This window comes from Asterias rubens, chromosome 5 (assembly GCF_902459465.1).
Source record: "Asterias rubens chromosome 5, eAstRub1.3, whole genome shotgun sequence".
NCBI classification, from domain to species: domain Eukaryota; kingdom Metazoa; phylum Echinodermata; class Asteroidea; order Forcipulatida; family Asteriidae; genus Asterias; species Asterias rubens.
In genome coordinates, this window is record NC_047066.1 from 17,113,445 (window position 1) to 17,135,805 (window position 22,361).

A 22,361-nucleotide genomic window follows, 5' to 3' on the forward strand; every position below is an offset into this window, starting at 1 on the left:
AAAGAAGTACCAGTAAATGTAGTTTCAAGTTCGTTTTGTTTTAAATTCAGAAGTGACACTCAATAAATTAATTCATAACAGCACCGCAGTGTGAGAGAGTTTTTATTTTGTGTTTTTGTCATTATTTTAATTCAAATATTTTTAGAAAAACGTCAATTAAACTAAATGGTGCCAGGCGAAAATGCTTCCACATACATAATGATCAATGAGATTTTCTTCGACTAAAAAAATGAATGAACTTAACTTTGGGTTCAAAACAAACTAATCTTTGATATTTGATTTAAAAGACAAACGTGAAAATGTACACATCAGGCTTGTGGTTTTTTATTTTTGTTTAACTGGACCATTTACCCACATGTAAATAGAATACTTATTGTTTTAACTATTAAGAACAACGAATTGAATGAAAAGTTATAGAACTGACTGGGCTAATTTATTGAAATGACGGGTCTACCTCTCAAAATCAAGAATTCCGATTTTTTTCGACTTACACAACACGATGTTAAAAGCCGTGTTTTGCCCCCAAAAATATGTTCACTCATGATGCAAAGAAAAAGCTACTACCTGGACGTACACACACCTAGCCAAAACCAAACCATTGTTACCAGTACTCCTGGCCGTGGAGGATTAGTTGGGATTAGCGAGGGATTAGCGGTGGAAGTGTCAGTGATAGCCTGGTGTAGGCGAACTCTTTTGTTAGTTGTAAACCACAGTCAAGTGCCAACTCTTTTGTGTTTCACCTCAGTAAGTCTTTCTATAATCTCTGGAAACGATTGCATCCCGAAACTCAGCCGATTGACCCTCTGTAAAATAATCGTTTGCGGCAATCGTGGATGATTGCCGAACCGGCCCTAAATGGACCGCGCGCCTAAGGCCAAGGAGCCTGAGCCAAGCCCTTGCCGGTGCCAAAGCCGCTGGGAGAAAGAGGGACACGCACTGAAAAAGATTCAGTACGCGGTCCTCCGTAGGGCGGGCTAGTCCCCTCGGTGGGCGGAGATCGAGAGCCGCTCCGAGGAAGGTAGGGGTCTGCGAGGGTATCGGGTGCGACTTTTCGGTGTTCACTAGAAACCCGAGATCGGAAGTGAGGTGCCAGGTGAGCCTGAGCGCCGCATCCGTCGCCGCCCGCGATGGGCCCACTACCAGCCAGTCGTCGAGGTACATCGCCGTCAGCGCCCAAGGCCAAATACTCGGAAAGGAGTAACAAGAAAGAAGTGGACCGCATCCCAAAACGGGAGGCTGAGACCAACTTCGTAGCCACTTCCTCCAATTTCCCACGGGCCTTATCGGCGAAGGGACGTTTGGAGGAAGTAGCCCCCCGGTCAGCAGTGAGTTTATCCGATGCCGAATCTGGGAGAACGGGCGTTGCAAAATACTTATCGAAATCCCCTTGGGAAAAACGATAGTAAGCTTCAGTGCGTGAAGCATGCGCCCGCCATTTCCCTGCCTGCATAACTGCATCCATACGATCTGTGCAAACACGATCCAGGGGCAGAGTCGGGAAAGTATTCTGGACCGATGGAGCTGGACCCGACCTCTTCTTGAAAGACTGGCGTTCAGAAGGAAGGGGGTCGGCCACGGCCGGCAGGTTCAGCACTCGGATCATGTCCAGCTGAACGAGCCGCAACTCAGTCTCACAAATTGACAACCGCTGCAGAGCGGACAACTCGTCCTCTTCCGGGGACGAGTCAACCCCAGGAGGGCGACTCGTCCCGGGCGAGTGCCCAGTACTTTTATCATGGTCCATAGATGAACCCGAATCAGAAAATTCTGACGCCGGGTGCAAACTGATCCCCGACAGGGATGTTACAGTCCTGGCGGTCACAGGTGGCCCCACAGGGGCCAGGGATACCGCTGGGACACGAGTCTGCGTCGGCACCGGTACCGAGCGGTGGCACGGCGGAGACGCCGGGGCCCTGCTCACGGTATGAGGGATACCGCTACCCGAGGCCACCCACTGGTGGTCAAACGGGACCGGTGCGTCGACCCGGGCCGGAAAACCCAGCGGGGCTGACACGCCATGAAGGGCCGACAAAACGGGCGGAGCCACTGGGCCATGGCCCTGCTCCAACCTGCCCGCCAGGGTGGCGGTCAACGCTTGAAAGGCCTCCATGAAGTCGGCCCTTGAAAGCGAGTCACCGCGGTGACGTTTGCCCCTGTGGGAGGAATCACTGGAGCTCGAAGAGCGCCGTGACCTTTTCCCCTTTTTGACCTTTTTCCCTCGACGGGAAGAAAGGGAAAAATTTGCGTGGTGGGGTAAGGACGTTTACTCCATCTTCTTTTAAAATTGCTGTTTGAGACGTTGTAGTAGTGGAAAATTGTTTTTTTTTAATGGTAGCCGAAGATTGTCCAATCTCCGTCCGTTTAATAAATTGCCGTTTCGTAGCGTTTGAGTATTGGAAAACATTTGTGTTCAATTAATGTTAAGAATGTCCGACCCACCTGTTCAACAAATTCCCGTTTTGACATTGGAGTATTGGAAATCATGTTTTAGAAATAGTAAGAGTGTCCGCCCCGTCTGTTAAATAAATTGCCGTCTTGAGACGTTTCTGAAATTTAAAAGACTTCCAACCCGTCTGTAATAAATTGCCATTGCATAACGTTTGAGTAGGCCTATTGGGGAAAAAAGTATAAATGGTAAGATTGACCGCACTCCGTCTGTTTAAAAAATTGCCATTTTGTAACTTCGAGTATAGGAAAACACTTTTGTTGAAAAATGTTAAGAATGCCCGGACCGCTTGTTTAAATAAATTGCCGTTTTGTAACATTCGAGTACTGGAAAAAAAATTGCTTAACGGTAAATATTAAGAATGTCTGACCCGTCTGTTTAATCAGTTGCCCTTGTGTAACGTTCTAGTTTTTGGGGAAAATGTCTAAATGGTAAGATTAACCGTCTGTTTAATAAATTGCCATTTAGAGATGTTCGAGTACTGGAAAACATTTTCGTTTAAATGTCAAGAATGTCAGACCCGTCTGTTTAATAAATTGTAGTTGATTAACGTTCAGGTTTTGAGGAAAAATTGCTGTAATTTGGGGGGGGAAAAAGTTTGAGGAAAAGTTGCCGTTGTTTGGGGAAAAAAGGTTGTCCAAACTCTGTCTGTTTAATAATTTGCCGTTTTGTAAGGAGTATTGACCAAAAAAACCTGTTTAAACGTTTAGAATGTTCGAGCCGTCTGTTTAATAAATTGCCCTTTTGAGACGTTCGAGTAATGGAAAACATTTTATTTAAATGTTAAGATTGTCCAAACCCTGACTGTTAAATAAATTGACGTTCAAGTATTAAAAAACATTTTTGTGTAAATGTTAAGATTGTCCAAACTCTGTCTGTTTAAGAAATTGCTGTTTTGTAACATTCGAGTATTGGGGAACAAAAGTTTAAATATAAGAATGTCCAACCCGTCTGTTTAATAAATTGCCGTTGTTTAATGTTCGAGTTTTGGGGAAAAGTTGCTGTTGTCTTGGGAAAAAGGTTTTGGGGAAAAGTTGCAGAGCTTTGGGGAAAAATGTTTAAATGGTAAGATTGTCCAATCTCTGTCTGTTTAATACATTGCCGTTGTGTAACGTTTGAGTTTTGGGGATAATTGCCGTTGTTTGGCAATCGGGGAAAAAAACTTTTGGGGAAAAGTTGCCGTTGTTTGGGGAAAAGAAGTTATCAAAACTCTGTCTTTTTAATAAATTGCCGTTTTGTATCAAGTATTGAAAAAAATGGCCGACCCGTCTGTTACTAAATTGCCCCGTTTGAGACGTTCGAGTAATGGAAAACATTTTTATTTCAATATTAAGATAGTCCAAACTCAATCTGTTTAATAAAATGACGTTCCAGTATTGGAATCTTTTTTTTTTTAAATGTTAAGATTGTCCAAACTCCATCTGTATAATAAATTGCCGTTTTGTAACATTCAAGTGTTGGAGAAAAAAAATGTTTAACTGTAAGAATGTCCGACTCGTCTGTTTAATACATTGCCGTTGTGTATTGTTCGACTTTTGGGGGGAAATTGCCGTTGTTTGGGGGAAAAAAGTTTCGCGGGAAAAGTTGCAGAGTTTTGTGGAAAAATGTTTAAATGTTAAGGTTGTCCAAACTCCGTCTGTTTAATAAATTGCCGTTTTGTAACATTCGAGTGTTGGGGGAAAACATGTATAAATATGGAGAATGTCTGACCCGTCTGATTAATAAATTATCGTTGTGTAGCGTTCGAGTTTTGGGGGAAATTTGCTGTCATCCTTGATCAGCTTTACTGGCTACTGGCCCTCACAGGGCTCTTAAGAACGTATGGAAGAACTACCTCTCCTCGGGAGTGACCTCTTCGCAAATAAATTAGACGAGGTCATGCTTAAAGAGGCTAAGCGTCTAAAGACTGACGAGAAAATCAACCTGCGTAGTCCCTCCAATAAATCTTCTTCGCTGCCCTCCCGCACCAACGACCAGGGCAGGAAAAACAACCAGGAGTCTTTTCGTTGATTCAACCAATCTAATTTACGTCGCCCCAGAACCAACTTGACTCGCTCGACAGCAAAGCCCAGTTATCGCTCCCAACCCTCTACATTTAACACAACAACCTCTAGCTCAACACGCTCCTTCAAGACGCAGTGGCCTAGAGGACCCAAGAAACAATGACTCTACATGCCATTAACAACATATCCCACTGGCTCTGGGACCGGTGGGGGGTCGGTTGGCAGACTTTACTCAGAAATGGACTTCAATCACAACAGACTCTTGGGTCCTTCAAACCCTTTCCTCAGGTTACCAACTCAAGTTTACAAGTCCTCCACCTCAACCTCTCAGGTTTCCCAACTGACCCACTCCGGTCCCAAAGGCCTCTGCACGGCAGAGCATTTTAGAGAAAGAGATCGCTCTCCTGCAAGAAAAGAAGGCTAAACTCCCTCTTCCTCACAACATTTGCCGAGGTTTCATCTCGATCTGCTTTCTGGCTCCCAAGAAACTCAACCAGATGCGACCAATTATCAACCTTCGCCCCTCAATGCCATCATCCAACCCAAGCATTTCCGGATGGAAATACTGAGAACTGTCATACAATCTCTCCCTCAGGGCTGGTGGGCCACTGCCCTCGATATAAGGGATCACCAAGGTCGTTGCGGCAGCTCTACGTCAACAGCAGATTCACATTTTAATGTACCTGGACGATTGGCTGATCGTGGGCCCCACCTACTCAGACACCGTTCGGAGTTTGTCTATGACCATAAAGCTTATACACAGGAACTTGGGTTCATTATCAACGTAGAGAAGTCTTCTCTAGTTCCATCCTAATGCCCAGTATTTCTAGGAGCATCCCCCAACTTGCTGACCGGGAAAGCCTCCCCCACCATGGAACGTTTGCCTCACCCTATAGGAATAAATTAAAATCTTCCTTTCTTCATCAACGCTCCTAGCAAGAGCCTGGCTCCGCCTACTTGGCTTCATGGCCAGTCTTGTGGACCTTGTGTCATGGTGCAGAATGGACATGCTCCCTCTTCAGCTTCATCTGCTCCTTCACTACAGACCCCGAACAGATGCCATAACCAAACCAGTTCAGGTCAACTCCTTCATCCAATCCCATCTCAAATGGTGGCTTCTTCATCAAAACCTTCTCTGCAGCACAACATTTCCTCAATCCACCCCGTCAGTGACACTGACAACGGATGCCTCACTGTCAGGTTTGGGTGCCCACCTGGACGATCTTTCAGTGGTGGGAACTTGGTCGCTTGCGGAAAAGCTACTTCACATCAACAGCTGGAGCTTCTAGCAGTCCAAAGGGCTCTTCAGCGAATAGAGAACAGAGTCATACACCGTACAGTGCTTTTAAAGCCATTATAAACTTTCGGTACAGAAAAAAGAAAAGAAAATAATAATAATAATAAAAATAATAAAATCACAGATTTACAAATAATTTACAGGGTTTACAGAAGGTAATGGTTAAAGACTTCTCTTGAAATATTGTTCCATGAAATGCTTTACTTTTTGAGAAAACATTAAAACAATATCAATGCTCGATAGCGAGAATTACAGATTTATTCTAAACACATGTCATGACACAGCGAAATGCGCGGAAACAAGAGTGGGTTTTCCCGTTATTTTCTCCCGACTCCGATGACCGATTGAGCCTAAATTTTCACAGGTTTGTTATTTTATATATACAGCACCAGCCGCAAGTAATTCCAAGCCCCCGAGGGTAACCCGCGAGGGGCAACGAGTACGTGGCGGGGACCCCCGCAAAACTCCCGCGGGGATGAGGGGGCCCACGAGAAAATTAACGGGGACCACACAAGAGATTTGCGGGGCCTCGCAAATGGCCCCCGCAACCCGCAAACGGCTTCGTGGGCTCAACGGGGGCCTTTGTTTGGCAATCACTGATGCATAAAGCTGTTGTGTTGAATACAACAGCGAGTGCTGTATACCCATGAAACATAATGCTGCCGTTCGTTTGGAGGTTTATTCCATGGAGTACACACCTCACTAAAAAAAATTCAACGGTATATTTCACTATTAAGAGTAAATAAAATACCACACCTGTGTCTTGTGTCTTTATTTCCACTCTTACAAATTCATATTTTCTTTACAAAAATGACGTTTGGCACAGCACAGCACATGTTGAGACGATTTCCTCAGCACCTTCCCAGCTTTTCTTTTTCTGGAGATTTACAGTTAATGTTGTCCTTGCAATTGTATCCACCAGGTGCCTACACAATATTTATAGGCCAACCAGTCAAATGATTCAACGATTTGATCCCGTTCACTTCATTCATGAAAACTGGCAACCGAAAGTGTTGTCCAATGAGGGTCCGTGACATCGTGCACGTGTTTCTCCAAATATTGCTCAGTCTGGGATTTCCCCTTATTCCTCACACTCAATGCCAGCGTTTACATAAAACATGACTGAGTGTGGATTCCTGACCCGTGGGAACGAGCTTGGCATGATTGTATTGCAATCATTCCTCCATTCTCTAATATAACTTCCATCTTTTTAATAACTTGTGGTTGTGGGACATTTGTATATTACTTACAAAACAATTAGTTTGTAAGAAAAGAATATCCATAGGCCTACTCGTCTTTTTAATTTATGCCATTTCGAAACTTTCCAGCATTGTATAATTTTTTTTACGCAACCATTTGGTTTTGACACTGAATTTTTTAATATTGCCGTCCAGTTTTCTTTTCAGGTAGAATGTCCGTATTCCATCTTTTAATATTGCCGGCATTCCATTTGGGGAACATTATTTTACACGCTCAAAATGTCGGACCTCCCCTCGTTGTTATATTTCTGCCGTTGTGGGAAAATTTACATAAACATTTTTCTTTTAGTGTAGAATGTCCGTATTCCATCTTTTAATATTGCCGGCATTTCAGTTCGGGAACATTTTTTACAAGTTAAAAATGTCGGACATCCCCTCGTTATATCTTTGCCGTTGTGGGAAAATGGATTTAAACATTTTCCTTTAATGTCCGTATTCCGTCTTTTAATACTGCCGGCATTCGAGTCGGGAACATTTGTTTACAAGTTAAAAATGTCGGACCTCCCCTCGTTCTTATATTTTTTGCCGTTGTGGGAAAATTTACTTCAACATTTTTCTTTTCAGGTAGAATGTCCATAATCCGTCTTTTAATATTGCCGGCATTCGAGTTGGGGAATTTTTTTTTTACAAGTTCAAAATGTCGGACCTCCCCTCGTTGTTATATTTTTGCCGTTGTGGTAAAATTTACTTAAACATTTTTCTTTTAAGGTAGAATGTCCGTATTCCATCTTTCAATATTGCCGGCATTCCAGTTCGGGAACATTGTTTACAAGTTAAAAATGTCGGACCTCCCTTCGTTATATCTTTGCCGTTGTGGGAAAATGGATTTAAACATTTTTCTTTTATGTCCGTATTCCATCTTTTAATACTGCGGGCATTCGAGTCGGGGAACATTTGTTTACAAGTTAAATGTCGGACCTCCCCTCGTTTCATATTTTTGCCGTTGTGGGAAAATGGATTTAAACATTTTTCTTTTATAACGTATTCCGTCTTTTAATACTGCCGGCATTCGAGTCGGGGAACATTTGTTTACAAGTTCAAAATGTCGGACCTCCCCTCGTTGTTATATTTTTGCCGTTGTGGTAAAATTTACTTAAACATTTTTCTCTTAAGGTAGAATGTCCGCATTCCATCTTTCAATATTGCCGGCATTCCAGTTCGGGAACATTGTTTACAAGTTAAAAATGTCGGACCTCCCCTCGTTTCATATTTTTGCCGTTGTGGGAAAATGGATTTAAACATTTTTCTTTTATAACGTATTCCGTCTTTTAATACTGCCGGCATTCGAGTCGGGGAACATTTGTTTACAAGTTCAAAATGTCGGACCTCCCCTCGTTGTTATATTTTTACCGTTGAGGGAAAATGCATTTAAACATTTTTCTTTTAAGGTAGAATGTCCATATTCCGTCTTTTAATATTGCTGATGATAAGCTTAAGGAGTCCCAGTTTTTGTCAAATACCAGATCTACCCTCTTTCGCGATATTTTTTATAACGAATTTATACAAAAGGAACTGTTTTCAAATTCGTGTTGGTACATGTACATCTTCGAAAATAATTCAAAGAACCATGAACTGACTACAAGGGGCATGACGAGAGCATGTACAGGATTCTGGAGTGGTCGTGGCTGTTTTATGTATACAATTTTTCGATTGTTCCTCGGGTCGGATCGTTGCTTTTTATTTTTACTTCTTTTGGGCCCTATACTTTATAAAAACCTCACTGTTTTGGATTGGAAGCGCACCAAGAATAAACATCTTTATAATGTCTGAATTGATGTTTCCATCCAAACGCAAAAATTGAGTGACCTTTACATGTAGTTGGTGCTCATTTTCTTCTATGTAATAGAACGACCCCCCGCCCCAACAACAAAAACGTCTTCACAATAAAGGTGCGTTCGCACCCTCCGTTGCGGATTAGCTGACTCTTCTACCTCCATGGCTGACTCGTCATGTTAGGTGTAAACATTTTCAACATTGCCAAACAATGGCCGACCGACACCTCACTAAACAGCTCCTGGTGTGCATTGTCTGCGATGCACTTGCTGTGTCTGGCCATGGTCTGGCGTTGTAAAGGAAGACACAATATAAAGTTTTTATGGGACACTTCCTGCTACTGGTTGCAAGCATTCCCCAGCAACATCATGCTTGTTGTCATGCCTCACTGTTTTCAATGAGACATAAAAAGCAACCCATAATATTTACAGAGAAAGGGCAGAGAAAAGGAAGCATTCGATACATGGCATAATTGCCAACCCTCCCTGATTCTGTAGAGAAAATTCACTGAAAATATACACATCTGTCAATGTTCTGAATATGTTCAAATTTAAAAAATGTCCCAAATCTTGGAAACATCTTTATCTGTCATACAACGGCAAAAAAACAACAAAGAGGGGATGTCCGACATTCTTAACTTGTACACAAATGTTCCCCAATACTGGAATACGGGCAATATTAAAAGTCGGAATACGGACATTCTACAATTTAAAAGAAAAATATCATGTAAATGCATTTTCCCACAACGGCAAAAATATAACTAGGTCCGACATTATTAGCTTGTAAACAAAATGTTCCCCAATACTGGAATGCGGGCAATATTAAAAGACGGAAACGGACATTCTACCATTACAAAAAATTGTCAAAAATGTAACAACAAGGGGAGGTCAGACATTCTTAACTTTAAAAAAAGTGTTCCCCAACTCGAATGCCAGCAATATTATCAGTCGGAATACAGCGGCCATTTTACCATTAAAAATAATTGTTCATTGTCCCAGGACGGCAAAAATAAACAAGATGGGGAGGTCGGACATTCTTAACTTGTAAAAAAATGTACCCCAACTCGAATGCCGGCATTATTAAAAGACGGAAATGGACATTCTTCAAAGTCCCAAGCGGCATTAAAGAATTCTTTTGTGTACAATTATTCAGGCCGCCTTTCCTATTATCATTGAAGGTATTCATGCTAACCCATGCGTGAAGTTATTACTAGACTTGTTGCGGGGACCTTGTGTGGGCCCGCAAAACTTGCCACTCGCAAGTACCACCGCTCGCGTGGACCCCGTTCCGTCCCCGCAAAATACACGCGGGGGTGCGGGGGTCCCCGTACCCGCCACGCAGTTTACTCGCGGGTACCCGTTCCGAACTCGCGGGGGTTTGGAATTACTTGCGGCTGGTACGTAAGTTGTGATACACGAAGTGTGGGACTTGGACAATACTGTTTATCGAAAGTGTATAATGGCTTATAAATCGCCATGGGGGTACCCACTCTCCTTCCCTCTGCATGCACACGTGGGACTTTCTGAAGTGGTGCATTCATCATCAGATCTAACTACAGGCGCACCATCTATCCGAGAAAGAGACGTCATCGCAGTGCACTCTCACGGGGTCGAGCAGTGCCAACAGAGTGGTCCTTCCACCGTCCCACAGTTCGACAAATGTTCAATATTCTGGGCACACCTCACATAGACCTGTTTGCATCCCATCTCAACAACCAGCTTCCAACCTTTTGCACACGTCACGCTCCAGCTCTAGCTTGGACTCCCTGAGCCTCGATTGGACAGGCCTCCTGAGGTACGCTTTTCCCCCAATTTCCCTGTTACCTCGAGTACTGCAAAAGATGAAACGACAGAACTGCAAGATAACTCTGGTTGCCCCTCTTTGGCCAAGGCAGGTGTAGTTCCCTCAGATTCTCGATCTCCTGATCCGTTGACACAACCAGTCACAAAGTTCCTCCATCCGGACCCAGACAGTCTCCATCTGTGTGCCTGGATGCTATCAAATCTAACTTCTGAACAGCTGGCCTTTCAGAAGACGCTGCTGCCTTGGCAGCCAAGAGTAGACGTCCTTCAACCAGAAGAAAATATGACAATCGCTTTTTACAACATTACATCAAATGGCAGAATGGTCCAACAAGAAAGGTTTCAGTCCCCATTCTGCATCTTTAACAGAGGTTGGGGATTTTCTTCTTCACCTGTTTTAATCAGACCTCCAAATTACAACCAAATTTGTGGCTACAGGTCCACAATTGGGGTTATACATAGAGGGTTTGATGATAACATTAATCTTTCTAACAACACTTCTATTGCACATCTTCTAAAGGGCATGTTTGTTGACAGACCACCCACTAAAAGGCTAACTCCTTCCTGGGACCTTGGAAGAGTACTTCTTCATTTGTCAAAGTTTCCCTTTCGAACCAGCTGGTTCATGCTCTCTTCATCTGCTGACAGTCAAAACAGCCTTTTTGCTAGCAGCCTCCACGGCCCGTCAGAGAAGTGAACTTCTCGCTCTGTCCGTAGAACCAGACCACTTGCGCTGGGAACCAGGTAACGTCTGTCGATGTCATTTTTTTTAATAACCGGTGTATCGAAAATTCAATATCGAGTATACTCCATTAAACAAGTTTTTCCCCGTCAGGATTCAGGATGAAGCCAATTAAAAACAGTTCTTAAAAAAACGAAGTCCAACAGTTTAAGAAGGGTTTGTATTTACCGATTTTTGTACAGCATAACCTTCTATACATTCTAGCTCCGTTGTGTTTTACTGCTGGTTGTATAAGTGGGTGCGGGGCCGGAACCAGATGAAAAATTTACACAACACTCGACGGCAATCTTCATCTTCATTTTTTCTTCAGCTGAATGACGAATTGCATGCCTGTTTTTTGCATGGAGGTAGGTTTTTGTGACATTGACATTTTCGATATTAGCGAAAATTTTTGATTAATCAAAATTTTTGATATCTTGATATGATTAAAAAAATGACATCGGCGATTTCGATGTCAAAAAAATATCGAGTATTTGAGTTTTTTTGATATATCGACGGACGCTAGAACCAGGGGGCGTTCTTCTAATTCCACACATCGGCTTCCTTACTAAGAACCAGTCGCCAAATTTTTCACTCCCAGATATCTTTTTCCCAAGTCTAACATGTTTTTCAAGCATCAAGGAGGACAAGATATGGTACCCTGTCCGCATTCTGAAGTTCTACTGAAGGGACTGCGGGGTGACACAATGCAGCTATTCATCACGACAGTTCGGCCATACCATGCTGCATCAACAACTTCTATTTCCCGGTGGATTGTTGAATCTATAAGCCTTATAACAACTCCAGGGCCTGCTGCCACTCAACCTCCTGGGTCAATGCCTGGTCCTCCAAGTAGAGCATACGGAGACCAACCAGCATCAGCTCTGTCAGGCGAACCGTTAACGGCGCGGAAAGTGTCTCAGGTTCATCATAGGCCGACACAGGTGCGACATGCATCTACTATGGCCATACCCATTCTACCGGCTCTGGAAGAACCGTTAGCGGCACCAATATCCGCCCAGGTTCATTCTCAGCCACCACAGATGCATATGACATCTCAGCTGGCTATGAGTAGACCCTCTCTGCAAGCCTCAAGTACGCCAAAAATGAGTGGAGAGGCATTAAAGGCTCGGGACCAAACTCCAAAAGCTAACCAGGTTCCTATCCGAGCTCACCAAACAAGGAGTATAACTACCTCTTTAGCTCTTTTTCAGGGGGTGGCCATTCCAGAGATTATGCAGCAGCCTGCAGGAAAAACCCATCAACATTCACCTCCTGCTAACTACGAGATGTGCTGCAGTCGTACGGCCGCATGGGCAGACAAGTCCTACACTCAGCAGCACAGTCAACAGCCCGGAGACACAGAAAAACTGCCGACCTGACCTCGTAAGAGCACCTTAAGCACAGCAAACTGGTATGTCTTAAAGGTAGTGGACACTATTGGTAATTGTCAAAGACTAGCCTTCACAGTTGGTGTATCTCAACATAAGCATAAAATAACAAACCTGTGAAAATTTGTCACACGAAGTCACCCTTGTCACACGAAGTTGTGTGCGTTTAGATGGTTGATTTCGAGACCTTAAGTTCTAAATCTGAGGTCTTGAAATCAAATTCGTGAAAAATTACGTCTTTCTCTACAACTAGGTCACTTCAGAGGGTGCCGTTTCTCACAATGTTTTATACCATCAACCTCTCCTCATTACTCGTCACCAAGTAAGGTTTTATGCGAATAATTATTTTGAGTAATTACCAATAGTGTCCACTGCCTTTAACAACTCCTGTTTTTCATTTGTATTCAGGCATAATTAGTTAAGATGTGTACACCCTGGGCACTACACTTTGGGCCACTGATTTTCCGCGATCGCGGAAAACGGACGGAATGCGCCCTTTGAAACGGAAAACGGTATTTCAGTTTTAGGAAAAAGAAAAGAAAAAAATAAGATTTTTTTTTTCTTTTTTCGTGTTCTTCAGGCCAAAACTATTGCAATTGCATTCTCTATTAAGGATCTTTTTGTCAAACTAAAAAAGCATCAGAAATCAGACCATTAAAAAGTACGAGATCGTAATCGTGGATCATTCTATTCCAATTTCCACCCAGTACACACGTTGCGGAGGGCATTATTCACGGCACAATTTTTACATTTTTGTTTCACCCAAATTGCATTTTCTCCCTCCCTTTTACCAACAATAATACACAAACTAGCTTACCTATGATCCATAAGAACACATACAATGTTTTTTCATCTCGGAAAGGTCTAAAATAAAACCGTAAACTGTCAACATTCTGTCGCCAAAGCGAAAAACAAAATGGCTGACATTTTGTTTGTGGAGGGAGAACGGTCACGTCCATAGACTTGGTCCCAAGTCTGTGATCATGCTAAAACAGCGCCCTCTTGTGGATACACTTCCGTCATTAGCCTACAATGCATGCAATGTGGCTGATGCAGAGAAACAACTGCAGTTTTTAGACTTGGAGTCAAGTCTATAACATCATGTGCGTTGATACTGCAGCCACATGTTTCTAATGCATCGATCAGCAGAAAATTAAATAAAAATAAAAAAATCTTTTTTAGTGTTTTTTTTTGAAAAATGTCAGTTCAAATCATAGAGCTGTATATATTGACTAGAGCGCTAACACCCCGTTATACACGCACTAAGGTTTTGAAGCCGTGTGGGCGCATCCATGTTTATGTACAAACCATTACAGTAGCTTGAAATTTTGTACGGCAATTGTACGGCTATTTGCATGATCGTGCGTCTGTTCTTTGTTATGTGCCATCGAAGCAAAAAATGCAGTAAATGTGAACGCACAATCTGCTGATAAGAGCACAAACTGCGAGCGTCATGTGCGTCATGATTAAAAGGCGCGTTTACCTTTTTTTAGTACGGCAACCAAGTCGAAGTTACTGTTTTCGTAGCGCGGACGTACGCGAGTGGACAGTTGTGTACGTATACGCACACGCAGAATGTAAAATAATCGCGGCAATGTGTGTTCTCTTAAAATTTCGAATTCACGCAACACATCAAACATGTCTGCGCCCAGGGTGGCTTCAAAACGCAGAGCACGTTAGCGCTCTAGTCAATATATGTAGCTCTATGGTTCAAATTAACATTTAGGAAGTCAGCAGTGCAACTTATCCAAAATTTATGTTTATAAGTGTCTCCCTGGGTATTAAACAACCTTTAATCTAATTAAAAAACATGAAACAGAATTTGTTGTGCCTGAAACGGAGTTCATGTTTTTGTCAAACGGAATTTGCACTTTTCTGAAATGGAAAATCAGTGGTCCTATACACTGCATGTCAGCTATTCCCTCCCTATCTTGCGGTGCGGTTTAACGGTGCTACTCTGCATTTGTAGGTGAGCTATTTTCTGTACTAGAATCCCCCCAAATCCACGGGATTTTCTTTTCTGTATTATACAAATATTGACTGCTTCGAGTGCCATGGTTAATGTTCCTTAACAGCGTTTATTATTAACAACATGGGAGTTCATCGAAAATTCTTACTATTTTAACAAACAATATTGGAACATCTCAAAAGGCTATAACAGACAGGAGTTTGGAGCCAGCCACTTCTAGCCTAACAGACAACTTCCCCTTTAGATGTGCTGCAACTGTAACTACATTATAAAATTGCTACACTTTGTTGCAACTTGTTACAAAGTATAACAACGCTTCAATGTTTTGCTTTGTAAGCAGCTCTGCTCTCATTATTGATCAATACTGACACTCCTTGTGTTTACTGCATGTAATTATTTCCTTTCGTTTTACGTCCTTAACTTAAACTAAATGAACAGGCAACAGTATTCACTGCTGACATTACCTAATCTTATCAACCTGTCATTTCACTGCAAATCTTTGCAATACAGCGAATATATTTTCAAAATGTTGTAATTTAATTTCACTGCTAAGAAGAGGATCCCTGAAATTGTCCTTGCATGTGCAGGTTCATTTCGTGGGAACTCGATGGTTTCGCGGGTCCTCTCTCGTTTGTCTCGTATAGCTGCTTCCCAACTGAACGTGGGATCCCTCGTCTCGAGAGGCGCCCTCGTTTGATTGACAAACGAGCGAGCTTCCCTCCGTGCCTCGATGGCAACTAAAGGGCTGTACTGGAGTATACTCGGTTCTTGGGTGCTTACATTTGGTAGGGCTCATAGGAAAGAGGTAGACTTCGTGGCAAGCATGTCATGGGACATTGAAGGAAGGAGGGTGGAGGGCGCTATTGTGTGTAAAATCTTAGCGATATTGCCTGGCAGGCACTTCCCCAAGAGTAAAGTTGGGGAGCTCGCTGACTGCCAAACCACTGCACCGACTGGCCGTCCATAGCTCTCACACAGAGTCTTTTAAACTTTATTTCTTAGCCTATGACTGCGATGTTTGAATGTTTTAATAATAGTATTTATTTGTTGAATGCCATATTGCAGGCATCAGTGAAGACTAAATTAGCACCTGGTTGGCACTTGATTAGTGCGTAGTGCCATTTCAGGCACTTGAGTTGTGCATTCAAATGTATAAATTTACCTTTAACTCTGTTTTCCAGTGTTGCTGACATTCAAGAATAGATACTTCTACTAATGCACTTGGATCAGGTGTGCCTGAGCTCTGAAAACTGTTGATTACACTTGTTCTATAAGAAGAAAAAAATACAGCAAAGTTTAATTTTTTTTTAATAATAAAATAAAGGGTGATGACTTGGTCCTAAATGGTCATTTTAGACAAGGTTATCTCCCTTTTCCCATTTATTGTTTGTTTGTTTGTTTGTTTGTTTTATTAATTTCCATTCAAATAATTAGCAAGTCACAAAACAGCGGCTTTGGGGAAAATAATATAACTTTGCAGAGGGCCATCTAGAAACCTAGGTCTTGAATCAATGAAACTACTATAAGTGCATTCATACAAAACTAGAAATGATCAGGCTTCAAGCTCCTCTAGTTTTTGTTCTGTGTTTTTTAGGTGGTCATGCAATACATACTTGAAAAACTCTTCTTTGTCATTTTTTGTTCTTCTTCTTCTTCTTTTTTATCCAATCAACTCATCTGTACAACATTACTCAAGATTGAAATAGAATTGAGTCTTGAAGTTCACCAGGCAATTGAACCTCAATTTGAAGATTGTTAATTTTTCATGAAACCATGATGACACTGTCGAGTGCGCAATTAAACTATTATCAAAGGTAACTTTTTTCAACATTTATCATGTTAATTACTCATGAATTTTACAATCTTTGCATCATCAGAACAACTTTAAACACTGCACAAACGCTACATAACTAAGGGAACCAATGTGTGGTGAAGAGGTTTTCAACTAGTGGTTTAAACCCAACGAGGCCTGGTTCTTGATAATTTTACCGAGACGAAGTTGAGGTAAGTTATCAAGAACCAGGCCTCGGCAGGTTTAAACCACTAGTTGATAACCGATTCAACACACTTTGATTCCCATTCATAAATGCCTTTTGGGTCAAAAAACATCAACACTTATGATCAAAAAGTAAAATAAATGCAAAAATTTAAATTTGTCAATGATTTCTTTCAACACAACGACCCTCCAGCTATGAAATGGTATGTAAGGCCCAGTCAAGTAAACAACTCCTTGTAAGGGAATGCTGTGCGCGTTGTGCGTATCGCGTGATGTGGCACAACTAAACAATGACATCATGGCAATGCCAAGAGGTGTCAAATTACATTAGATCAAAACATAACACCTGAATCACACAATGGATTTTTTTAGTTTATACAGGACTTAAATTGTACATATAATACCTCAACATTTGTTGTTCTCGTTTGACTGTCATGACATCATTTGTTGCCTTTTCTTCGGGGACATCATGTCTGGTATTTTTGTACAAAGATGTTGTAGAATGCTGACAAGAATCTGATGGGTTCGATTCCTGAGGTCTTAAAGAACAGCCCTCGATTTGTTGATATCCTGAATTTGAAACTCCCGCGGAAAGCTTGGGTGGGGAGTTGCACTGATTAATTATCTTCTGAAATAAATTAATAAAAATAATGAAATAAAGACCTGTAATGCACAATTATCCAACCTGCTGGGTGTTCAAGGCGCAGTAAAAGAAAGAACCACTAAAGAAAACAACAAAATGGTACTTAAACACCTGTGACATAAGATAAGTTTTGAGGTATTTTAATTTTGTGGTAAAAAGACAAGGTCTAAGATTGAGAGTTCCAGATGCATTGGGCAGCTGAAGAAAAAGACCTGTCACCCCAGGAGTGTAGAGACTTGGGTTCATTAGCATCATTGGTACTGGATCAAAGAATCCTTGATGGAGTGTAAACTTGAAGTAGTTCTAAAATATATTGTGGATAATGAGCATCAGCTTAAAGATGATTCGTTGAGTGAAGTTGTTTCAGGATGAGGGTGAACAGGATGATGTGAGGCGGCCCTACAAAAACCCATCAACGACCATCGTGGGGGAAACCACATGGCCAGCAAGGGGTGGGTAAGCCGAGCCGTGTAGAGAGAGGATGCCCTCCGGCTGCAGCGACCCCCCAAGGCCGGGTTGAGAGAGGGTATGGTGCACTCCTGATTGGAGCCACCCCTAGCCCAACTTCTCCTGGTTATCGCCCCAGCACCAGCTTTCTTCGTCTTGCTGGGATGTTTAACCTTTGATTGGGTAGACCCATGCACACTGACTAAAGAAGGGGAACGGAAGTCTCCCCTCCTTTGGGAGTCCGCCAGCCGACGCAGCTGACTGAGGCTACTGGGGCTGGTTGAAGGGCTCCGAGCCCGGCGATGAAGTGTCACCGACGCAGACCTCCGAGGGCTCTGAATGTCCCGGGGGAGCAGCTTGTTACCCCGGCGACACTTGCCGCTCTGGAAGCACGTCAGAGCTTGACGGTGAATGTCGGGCATGACGGTCTTTCTTGGTCTTCTGTCTCTTGTGCGAAGATTGGTCCCGGGTCTGAGGCCCTCTCGGAGAAAACCTAGGTGACTGGGACGCCTGAGCAACGAGTAAAACCCGAAGAGGGCGGGCCCTGTGAGCCGGGTATCCCAGGGGACTTCCAGCTACCCGGCTCCACGTCACCAATCCTTCTACCCATCGCAAGCGCACCACAGCCTATAGTCTAGTCAATCTATGGTTTGACCTAAAACAAAATTGCAACAGAAATGATTTTTTTTGCAAGTGTCCCCGGAAATCTTCTCAAACAACATTCCAAAAACTAGAAAAAAGTAAGCAGGGGAAATATGCATTTATTTGCATAAATTAAGCTTTCTTAAGCTTATTAAAATGCTGGTGATTCCATGTTCCGTGCAACAATACATTTATAGGCGAGTGGAGAAACAAAAAACTCAAATTTTCAGGAGTTGGAAGACATGCGGCAGACTTTAAATTTTAAACTTCTTCCAATTATTTCATGCAAAATTCTTATACTCATAAACACATTGCTCCCGCTGCACTATTTTTCAGTACTGCATGCCTTGCTTTCTGTCAAAAAAAATGCAAACACCTGGATGTTTTATGAATATTCATTCCTTTCCTTCAGAGATCCTGCATAAATTTGTTGAAGTTCTTTTTAACTTTGTGTCAATATTCATGAAGGGCTTGGTGCTAAGACCCAGTTGGCCATGGTTGTATGGGGGTCAATATTAATTATTCACAATGCACACGTATACATGTACCTGTACGAGCTGTTCCTTAAAGGGAAGGTACACATTTGGTAATTACTCAAAACAAATATTAACGTAAAAACTGACTTGGTAACAGCATTGGAGAGCTGTTGATAGTATAAAACAGTGTGAGAAACGGCTCCCTCTGAAGTAGCATAGATTTTGAAATAGAGGTAATTTCTCACTGAAATAATAAAAGACTTTTAGCTAGACGTCTTTTATTCCTTTCTGAAAGCACACAAATTCGTCCAACAAGGGTGTTTTTTCTTTCATCATTTTCTCCCAACTCCGATGACCAATTGATCTCAAATTTTCACAGGTTTGTTATTTTATGCATACGTTGAGATACACCAAGTGAGGAGACTGGTCTTTGACATTGAGATACACCAAGTGAGAAGACTGGTCTTTGACAATTACCAAGAGTTTACCTTCCCTTTAAAACCAGTGAAAATAAGGAAACTTTTTCTGCAAGCCAGATTCTATTTTTGCAACCAGATTAATATTATGCTAGCTGAGTGCCGAGGGTTTGGCTTATCAACCCAATCTTTTTGGACCTTGGCAAGGGAGACAACCATGGCCTTTTCGGAGTGTGAAGGGCGGGCGCAAGGCGCACCCAAGTGTAATTTTCATTTGTGGTACATCAACCAACACCCGTGGAAGGAGTGGAAGTGAGACGGTATAATAATCAGATTTAGTATGGCGAGGGGGAACGTACGCCCACCATCATTGATGCAATATTTGCAGGATGGGCAAGTTTGAGTACAGCACAAGAATGAATTCCCCTCGGCCAAGTATTTAATATCCTACTGAGGAATTGTTTGATGTGCAATTACTGAGGTACGGAGTTGTGTTATTGTGAGTAAAGTGGAGTTCGTCCAAAGGTGAAGGGAATCAACAAGACGTTATTTCAGTTTAGGAAGTGAAGAACGACTTAATTTGAAGAACAGTGGTGGGGAATAGCCATCCTCAATTTTGTAAATAATTTGCTATTTTGCCTTTATTTGTGGAGCCTAAGTGGGACTAGGGATAATCATTGGTTTTATTCGAGCTCGAGGAAGATGTTGGGGTTATACATATCAGTTATTGCGCAAGTGTACATATGGATTAATTGGTGTTGGAGCTGTTTTGTTACAATAAATTAGTACCAAATGCAAGAACTTGTCAACCACATATTATTTATTGTCGTTTGAATTCGGGAAGCTGAGTGGTTAACCCTATTGTTCCGACACTTTCTCTACATCATGGAAAACAGTCGTTCATCATGCTGTTTGATCATGCCGAGATGCATGCGTCTTTTGTGCGCTCTTATCAAGGTGGGTCAAAGTAATGTTGGTACTGCATCAAATGTGTAGCAGTAAACAGACGCACAAATGAGTTGCTAATTCCCGTCTGGGCTACCTAGAAGCACATTTGACTAGAGCTCGTGCCATTGGTGACTTGAAACTTGTAAAACTTTATGTAGTGTAAATGTAAATGAACACCTGCAGTCACTAGACACACACTACGAGTCAAAGCCCACCACAGAACAAAGATGTTTAGTTTTAAAAGTCTGATTTATCATATCGTTTAAGGATTAAAATTGTAACAAGATTCCACAGAATTTTTGAATATAGTTGAATTATGTAGGTATTGTGACGAGATTGTGTGGTCTAATCTGCCTTATTTGGTAAGGGCCACGAAATTGTGTTATGTGTAACATGGTCGGAGAGGTCAGCAGCGGGAGTGGCGGGTCTTAGTGACCACTCTGGTAGCAGCGGGCTTGTCGCTAGGCAGGGACACGCAGGCTGCAGCCAATCACGGGTTGGTTGGGCGGGGTCTGAGTGTCCATGAGGGGTGATCATGCTCGCACAGCGGTATGTTTTTTTGGGCTGCTGCCTGGGAATCCGCCAGAGTGTTTTTGGCAAGCGAACAAGCAACAAGTGTTATTTTGGGGATTAGCGTTGAAATAGTGTCTTTTGGAAACAGAATAAGAAAGTTCGTCTTCGGCAGGCGAAATACGGGATTGATTTTGTGCTGATAATTTATTTGATCTTTGTGTTTGGACGCTATTTCCAGCCAGAATTTGGGTGAGTTATTTGCTATTTTTATCCAGCGAAACTCTCATTGCGTGCTGTCTCCAATCTTATGTCTGGGTTCTGTTATTAATTTATTGTGTAACTTCTTGAGTGCATTGTTTCGTTGCGGTCCAGTATATCGTGTGGATATTGATTTAATTGCTGCGTGAATTGTTTGCTTACGATTGTGTTGCTGAGAATGAGTATCCTTTTCAGAATAGTTGTGACGAAGTGGCAGCTGATAGTTGAGTTCGCAGAGAACTTGGATGGCCAAGCGTCGATCACAGAGATTGACCGTGAGTTGACCCTCTGGGTTGACGAGTAGCCGTTCATTATCTGTTGAGTATGTTAGCTAATTTGGAGACTTGAATATAGAAACACAGCAAAATAATCGGCGTGCTTGCGCGTGCATTTTGTTAAATTTGCCACTGCATAGTGGATGGGCTTGCGAGGAAGGCACTCGGGAAAACATGATTTGTTATAAGAGATAAAAGGCCCCGATTATAAGGGATAGAACGAGAAGAACTGCAATTTCAACTATTTAACTAGACATTAGGTGTTTGTGAACAAACACAAAGCTGTTCCGTGTTCTTTTGCTTGGATTATGAGCTAAAAATGACCAAGGAGTCTATCATTAGAAAAAGGAAGAAAATGCTGAAGTAGAGGTCAACATGGGGTCATGGTAACCTAAGGCTAATCTCCAATGCCCAAGGAGTCTCTAACTGAGAACAGTTTGAAAATCGATATTGCCACACTTTGGGTTGACCCGGAAGTAGAGGTCAACTTGGGGTCACGGTTTTTCAAAATTAATCTACAAACAGTATATAAATCGGCCCTGTGCTTCTTAAGATTTGGTCCCACTTCCGGTTGATCCGAAAGTAGAGGTCAACTTGAGTTCATAGTTTTTCAAAGTTATTTTCAACGCCTAAGCGGTCTAAAACTGAAAAAATATTGAAAATCGGTTGTATAGTACTTGAGATATGGTCATACTTCCGGTTGACCCGAAAGTAGAGGTCAACTTGAGGTCACGGTTTTTCAAAATTAACCTCCAATCCCCAAGGAGTTTATCACTACAAACAGTTTAAAAGTCGGCCGTGTACTTCTTGAGATATGGTCCCACTTCCGGTTGACCCGGAAGTAGAGGTCAACTTGAGGTCACAGATTTTCAAAGTTTATTTATAACGCCTAAGGGGTCTAAAACTAAAGAAGGTTTGAAAATCAGTTGTATAGTACTTGAGATATGGTCCCACTTCCTGTTGACCCGGAAGTAGAGGTCAACTTGAGGTCACGGTTTTTCCAAATTAATCTCCAATCCCCAAGGAGTCTTTAACTACAAGCAGGGTAGGAATCGGACGAGTACTTCTTGAGATATGGTGCTACAA

The 22,361-nt window shown here is 42.3% G+C and overlaps 1 protein-coding gene across 1 annotated transcript in view; it reads right to left on the reverse strand.

Moving 5' to 3' along the window:
* Positions 1-15,805: 15,805 nt before the first annotated feature.
* LOC117290462 overlaps positions 15,806-22,361 on the reverse strand; it is a 35,347-nt gene continuing 28,791 nt past the window's right edge. The window contains exons 3-4 of the mRNA XM_033771877.1: positions 17,062-17,285; positions 15,806-15,929 (exon numbers count right to left, since the gene is read on the reverse strand). Of these exons, the coding sequence (XP_033627768.1) occupies positions 15,806-15,929; positions 17,062-17,285 (348 nt within the window). The remainder of the gene's footprint in view (positions 15,930-17,061; positions 17,286-22,361) is intronic.